Here is a 7,798-nt window from a genome sequence, read left to right as displayed (position 1 = left end):
ATTTAGCATAAAATAAACGCAAATAAAAAAGAAGTCACAATTTATTTTCTTTATAATTTTCCAATCCACTAGTACTAGAGAGCAAATCGAGGTAAGTTTGTATTTCCTTGTTTTATGTTTCATAACTTGAAAATAGATACGTTTGGGATTTATTAATAAATTCCAATCTGCCAATGGTTGTCCTAATTAGTTGTCTACTATCTCCTTTGATCCTGTTCTCAATCGAGTTCTTTTTGTATCCTAAACAGACTAAGAAAATTTTCAACTCCTGGGACCAGAAATGTGAATTTAAACAGATTTTCAATGTCACTAGATGCTACTGGTTTGAACATTCAGATGATCCACTAGAACACTGATTAATTTATCTAATGGTGGTAAGTTGTTAAAGCAATGAAACAAATAAACACACTTGAATTAAAAAAAAATTCACATGTAAGCTGCTGCTTTATTCCTAGATGGCTCATATAATTTGCTTTGATTAAGGGGATATTAGGAAACACAATAGGAACAACAGCTTAAAAGAACTCACACACTAGTATCCCTGAGACTTTGGTGATGTGTAGCCCAAGCTAACCTCTTGGAGGATTAAAAACAAAAGACACAGAAACCATTTTAACGGAGATTCTATAGAGCAAACATCCCTTAGGCTGTGTAGCAGTAGGCTAAGATTAGTAATAGAGCTGACCTCAGCCCACATTCCTGAGCTACAAAATAAGGAAACAATGTAACTGTTATTAGGGGTAGAGGTTTGTTATGAGAAAGCATATAATCAACACAGTATTTTCCTCAATTAAACGTTAACACTTAGATAAGTTGAAATCGTCCTTTTTATGATCTACCTTTTAATTGTCTTGAGACCAGCTAATTTAGTTTCCATTATCTTTTTTTCCAATTTTTATTTATTTTAGTATTTATTGTTATTTTAAAGGTGATCTATAGAGGAGTTACAGTTTCCAGTCTTACTGAATTTCTTTAAAGATTAATAACAGAGGTAGTTCTGTCTATATTTTCTAGTATCTTTACCTATCAGTATGGAACCCCAGTCACTATTTTATTCATAGGTTCATTATTTTCCAAGCATTACTATATGTTTCTGTTAAGCTTTAGAAGTTTACTACTTGTTTTTATGGTTTTTATAGTTTATTGCCTTTTATTCCCTTTTACCAGGGTCAGGTGAGGGCCTTACACACTCAGTTTGGTTTCTTGATCTGACTGGCACTTGAGCCATGCCTCCAATCCTACTTTTTGCTGGTTATTTTGGAGATAGAGTCTCATGGACTTTTCTGCCATGGCTGGCTTAAAACCTCGATCCTCTTGATTTTAGCCTCCTGATTACAGGTGTGTGCCACTGCCACCTGCCTCCTTTTCAAAGTTTTGTAATATTTCTCCTTTTCTCTCACTCATCCCTTTCCCTCTCCTTAGACATTGATATCCTTTTATCTCTTTATGTATTTTCCATAAACCACACTTCGCTGTTAAGTTTATAAGGAATGTTTACTGACTTGAAAAACAGTTTTTCCACCCTAGCTTTACATCTCTCCAGTTCTACATTACTCTTGGGGACAATGTAGCTGTGTTTTAAGATTATGGTCATAAGTTGTTAAGACCTGGGATGGCAGTTTTTCCTTTACTGGTTCAACATATAGTCACTTGGCATTTGTTAGTGTGCTAAAGTGCTGCTATTTCGCAAAGCAACAACACTAAACATCTTAAAGCACGGTAGCTCATGAACTTAAATGTTTTTTTTTTTTTCCTCCTCTGAACTATGAGATGACTAAATCATGGTTTTTCGTAAGTGCTATGTTATGGTGGTTATGTGTTATAAGTTCTAGATGTACAAGATCTATAAAGTTAAATGAGTAACTACTAAAGATAGCCCCTACACCTAGATAACCAAATCCTAGGTGTAATACATATTAGCTTTGTAATGTTGAGCATGCTGATTTATCCATGCCTGTTTCCCCATGTGTCAAAAGGCATAACAGTATCAAAGTTGTAGTGAAAATGAAATATTTCCAGCAGTCGATATGGCATTATCACTTTTGGTACAAGTTACTGTCCTTATTTTTGACTTACAAAGTACAAGAGAATGAAATGCCTTACCAATGCTAATAAATATTAAAAACAAAAAGCTTTATAAAAATGGAAAATGTAAATATATTTAATATACACATACATAAAATAACTACTTGTATGCCATTTTGTTAGGATTAAATGTTAGGGATCATTTTTTGATATCTTCATTTGCAATTTGCAATCCATTTCAGGCAAATTTATTATGAATCCCTGGAATGAATATGTAGGTTGGCAGTATATAATGGACACCATAGTCCTGGGTAATAGTTTTGTGTTAAACCAATAAATATTTCGTATGAACTTACAATCTTTTGCTTGTTGAAGTGACAGTAATACTACTTATTCACAGATGGAATTATTCCTTACTAAAAAACACAGTATAGTGCCGGGCGCTGGTGGCTCACATCTGTAATACTAGCTACTCAGGAGGCTGAGATTTGAGGATCATGGTTCAGAGCCAGCTCGAGCAGGAAAGGCCGTGAGACTCTTAATCTCCAATAAACCTCTCGAAAACCGGAAGTGGTGCTGTGGCTCAAGCGGTGGAGTGCTCGCCTTGAGCTGAAGAGCACAGGGACAGTTCTCAAACCCCAAGACCGACAAAAACAAAACAAAAAATAAAACACAGTATAGTCACAGTATCTGAAAAATACATTTTAATGCTTATGTTTCTCTTGTAGTCCCAGGTAATCAGAACATAAATACATTTATTGGAAACCAGTAGTTTTCCGATATTGAAATTCTTCATTAAAAAGCGTGAGGAGAGTTTCTAGGCTGTTACCTTTAGACAGTGCTGATACCATTACTTCTAATTTACCTTTCTTCCTGTTTCCATTCCTAATTTGTTCACTGGAATCTTTCACTCCTGTTAAGGAAACCATTAATCTCTTCAGGATTCTATTTCCATTATCCATCAAGGACGTTTGCTGCTTTATTAGTCTTAGCAGTGCAGTGATTGCAGCATATTGACATGTATCTTGGCAAGCATCATCAGTATACTACCGGCTGGGACTGTAACAAGAGAAGAGACGAATACGAACTGTAAACATTATTTGGACCACTCTCGTTTGCGTGGGTAACAGCATGTATATTGAACAGTTGGCAAGAAAAAACACAGAACTGGAGCCAAACTGATTATTGGCAGCTGTACACACCCTCTGGCACCAGGTGGAGTTCTTCCGGCCTTTTTCCTAACTAGATCACATCTCCACATTTATCTGATTCCTCTCCTATGGCGGTTGAGTGGGGAAGGAGAGAAAGTATTAGTGACAAACTGTTAAATGTGAGGCTCAGGACGGGTGCCGTTTAATCCTAACGGAGCAAACAGTAGAAATTGGGTGTACTCGGGGGCGGGGGGCGCTGCGATCTGTAAGCAAGGCTGGGAGGATTTAAAGGGATGGCCTGAGAATTACAATCGTTCCTGACACCTGCAGCAAAAATTTCCACCAACTGACTCTGTCCTGGCAGAGTGGAGAGGAGGGGGGAGCGCGGGAAAGAGCAGGGCGCTCTGCGATTGGTCGCGCCCCCTCCTCTGGGGCCCGCCCCCGCGCCGTGGGTGGGCGGCCCGGCGGCCCCTCCCCGCTGTCAGTCAGCGGCTCGCGAGGCCCCTCCTCCCCCTCCAGCCGCTCCGGGCCGCCCCCGCCCCCGCCCCGCCCGCGTCAGGCCTCGCGGGCTTCAGTCACAACACGGTCCCGCTACCTGGGTGCGCCCGGCGGTCCGGCTGCTGCGGGCCCGGCACCGGCTGGCGGTGCTGAGCGGGCGCCGGGAGGGGCTTCGGCGGTGTCTGTGGGAGCGGTTCCCTCGGAGGCCCGCCGGCGAGGGCATGAGCGCGGGCTCCCTCAGCCTCCCGAGCGGCGGCGGGAGCGGCGAGGCCAGGAGGCGCCGCGCAGAGGCCACCGTCCAGGGCAGTGCCGGGGGGCAGCGGGGCGGGAGATGTGCCTGTCCTTAGCGGCCCAGGAAACAGCATGCACCCCGATGCCACCGACAGCAGCGGCGCCGGCCTGGGCCCCGCGCCGGCCGCAGGCGTGCGCGGCCGTCCCGCCCCGGGCTCCGCGGGCCGGCAGCGGAGGGAGTCTGAGGAGAGCGCGCCGGCGACCGCGGCGCCTGGGGGCCCGCGAGGCGGCAGCCGGTGGGTGCCGGTGGTCCTGCCCGCTCTCGCCGCCGTGGTCTTCTCCTTCTTGGGACCCGGCTGCTGGCTGGTGGCGGGAGGCGGGGGCCCGTGCACCGTCCTGCTCCGCCTCCTCCTGTACCTGAGCTCTGCCGCGGCCGCCCTCTTGCTGGGGACCCTCTGCGCCCTCGTCTGCCGGAGCCTGCGCGCCCCGCCGCCCGACTTCGTTTCCGCCTGGAGCCGGGTGGCCACGGCCGCCCGCTGCCCGCTGGGGGTGAGTACCGGTCTCGGCTGCCCCGCGCGCCCCGCGGCCTCCCTTCCCGCCCCCCGGCGCGAGCCGTCCGCCCTCGGAGACCCCGCCGCCCGCGGCGTGGCCTTCTCCGTCCGCCCGAGTCCCCTCCGGCAGCCCGAAGCCGGAGAACTACCGGGCTAGGGTATGGAGATGGGGAGCGACGCCCCACGCGGCCGGGCTGTGGGTTCCCCGGGCTGTGCCGACATGCCCTGCGCTCTGTGGTTACTCATCCACGGTCCACAGCCACAACCTACGTGGCTGAAGCCAAACGTGCGGCGGGCGCGGTGCCTGGGAACTGGGGACACAACACTCCCCGCACCCAGGCACCGCGCTCTGCGCCCGCGATCGCATGGGGTTCTTCCAGCCGTTCTCGGTGGCAGAGAACTTTCTGACCATTTACAGACCGGGAAACTTAGTTAGGTTACCGACACTGTACCCAGTACTTCACATGCCCGGTGCCTGTCCACTTCCTGTCACACCAGGCTGTCTTCCACCATGTTGTTGGTGAAGTAGTAGTAACGCAGCTCCAGTGCGGCCCTCCACGGTGTCTGATTTTTTAAACGGAACGCCAGAAACGGCTGTTGTTTGCCGAGCAAGGAAAGCTGGCCTCAGCCAGGTCTGGGACATTAGGGAGGTGGTTAGGGAATGTAGGAAATGACTATTGTAAATGAACCTTTTTTTTTCCTTCCCCAGTGTCAAATTTTCTCTACCTCCTTGTTTCCTTTCTCATAACATTTTATTGTGGCCTGAACTCACAGCTTAACCCATGACCCTGTCATGAGAGGAAAAAAGCCCAAATACTTTGGGCTCACAGTGGCTCACCTTGCTAAGAATGTTTGTTAATGACAGAACATTCTTCCGAAGGTTTGTACTTGTTTATGCCTTAAGCTGTTTACTGCTTTGTTAAAAAAAAAAAAAAAGCATCCCAGTGTGTCAGTTCAGACTGGTGTTGAGATCACCACTGAAGGATTGTAGGTAGGCCGGCGGGCAGGCAGGCAGGCACCCTCACTTAGTAAATGGATAAGTGATTCATGGTATTAAGGATAGAGCACTTCAGTAGCCTCAAGCGTAAGTCGTGTTTATTTCTCTTACTGGTAAATGCTTTTCATTTCTAATTCAGCGAGTGGTTGAGCAAATGTAGTCCTTCCTTTGCTATTTTTTCCCCCATACAGTGATAGACCTCAAAATTTTATCCCAACATTTTAAAAAATAGATCTACAAAAGATGTACCAGTTCTTAAATATTGTAAGAAGTCATTATTCATTCAGTACATATTTCTTAAGCATCTTGTATGAATCAAGTTCTTAGGTGTTGTGGAACCTGAGATTGAATCAAAACCCAATCTTAACTATTTTCTGGAGAATATATTCCTGTGTTGGACCAGACTAAATAGATAATTAAATAAGTAAATAAATGACTTTAGTACAGCGATAAATGCTTCTGAAATAGTGAATAAAAGTGACTTGTGAGGAAGGACAGAAGTTTAAATGGTGAAGTCAGGGTCAAAGTCATAGTATTTAGGTCCATCTCTGAGCGCCAGGAAACCTCACATTTTGGGTTACCACTGTTTTCTGCAAAATATATTCCTCCAAATCTACTGGTTCACTTACTAGATTTGGCATTCTATAGGTAAAATTTGGATTGCCATCTAGAGATACAGCTTTCTAAAGGGATTAGAAAAAAATAACACTTGAAAAGTGACAGAAAACAAGCAGCAGATGTAATCTCTCAGGTATAGTATCTGCCGATTGTAGATAATAGAAGGGGTAAAATATACCCTCAGGAAAGTGACAATTGATTGTGCTTTTTGAACTTGAATTTCTCTAATAGCTTTAAATAAGAAAATAAGTAGAGATGGGAAGGTGGCTCAGTGGTAGAGTGCTTGCCTCACATGCATGAGGCCCTGGGTTTAATTTCTCAGCACCGCATAAACTGGAAAGGCTGGAAGTGGTGCTGTGGCTCAAGTGGTAGAGTGCTACTAGCCTTGAGCTGAAGAGCTCAGGGATGGTGCCTGGGCCTAGAGTTCAAGCCCCACAAGACCAACAAAAAGAAAAAGAAAGAAAGAAAGAAAAGAAGAAATTAGGAAATTACTTTCAAAGCTATGCATTACTTAGAATTGAAATGCATATTATTCACACAAAATTCTATTGTCCTTATGGTACTGGTGCTATTTAATCAAGCTAATATTTTGCTATATTTGTAATAATTCGTGTTTTAAAAATGTTCTTTTCTTTATGAATGGAAGGATGAGAAGAATAACATGTGGTGTAGTATAAAGTATCTGTTCTGTGGGGGTAGGAACTGGACCAGATGGGTCATCTAACATATGTGGAGGAGGAGTCTGTTAAACAGTGAGCCAAATGGAACATCTTAGGATAACTGATTCCTTCACTACACAAATTTCCATTTAATGGGAAGGAAAAGATCCTCTTATTTTTTGAGGGTACTGGGTAGGAAAGTACTATTCTTTTTTTTTTTTATCTTTATTGATTTTTTTAAAAAATAGGGTCCTTGTGTTTTTGCACCAGTTGGGCCTCAGATGGAGCTCCTTCTACATGTACCTCCTTCTTAGCTTTGATTACAGGTGTGTAGCACCGTGGCTTGTTTTGCTTGAGATGGCTTGTTTTTTGCTGAGGCTGGCCTCAAAACTGCAATCATCCCTGTCTTTGCCTCCTGAATAGCTGAGAGTACAGGTGTGCATCTTCTATGCAAGCTAGAAGAAAGACTTTCCTGACTGGAAAACAATCTTTTATAAATAGTGCATTTTGAATTCTTGTCTGAGCTCAATATGACAGACACTGGTATCTAGCTTTCTATTTTTTTCCCAGTTTTTTTTATTCTTATGTGGAAAGAATAATGCATATTGTTAAAAGTAGGAAATTAGAGAAGGCTAAACTTAGAGGACAAAAAAAGTGTTTTTTTTAAAAATCATAAACTAATGCTTTTTTCCTCCAATTAATCTTAGTATCTATCTATTGGACTTTTTCTTTATGTAAAGGCTTTGATTTTACTTGAGAACCACTACTGATAAAGTAGATAAAAGTAGTTTTTATCCCAGATAGAAGTTTTGTTTCAAACACTAGGTAGTATTTTCAGTGTTGAAAAGCTTCTGAGTACAATCAGGAAGGTTGCTGCCAAAGTCTTGATAATTGATATCTGGGCCTCACTTCAGAAAAACTTGGATTTTAGAGCTTGTTCCTAGTGTGATGTGGTTGTTTAGCTTTGCTGAGTGGCTTGTCATGGTGTTTCTAGTCCAAGGTTATTTGATAGTTTAGTATTCTTGTAGGCCACTTAAATTGCTTAGGTGTAAGCCACAGACTCACTGG

General features: G+C 44.0%; 1 protein-coding gene across 2 annotated transcripts in view; it reads left to right on the top strand.

Moving 5' to 3' along the window:
* Nucleotides 1–3,953: 3,953 nt before the first annotated feature.
* Nucleotides 3,954–7,798, top strand: part of Snx25 (sorting nexin 25) — a 92,669-nt gene continuing 88,824 nt past the window's right edge. For both annotated transcript variants that reach the window (XM_042700064.1, XM_042700067.1), the window contains exon 1: nucleotides 3,954–4,454. In XM_042700064.1, coding sequence (XP_042555998.1) covers nucleotides 4,038–4,454 — 417 coding nt within the window. In that variant the 5' untranslated portion in view covers nucleotides 3,954–4,037. The remainder of the gene's footprint in view (nucleotides 4,455–7,798) is intronic.

Source organism: Dipodomys spectabilis, unplaced genomic scaffold (assembly GCF_019054845.1).
Source record: "Dipodomys spectabilis isolate Male_0828 unplaced genomic scaffold, ASM1905484v1 ptg000009l, whole genome shotgun sequence".
Classification (NCBI taxonomy): Eukaryota; Metazoa; Chordata; class Mammalia; order Rodentia; family Heteromyidae; genus Dipodomys; species Dipodomys spectabilis.
This window is presented reverse-complemented; position numbering and strand designations above follow the sequence as displayed.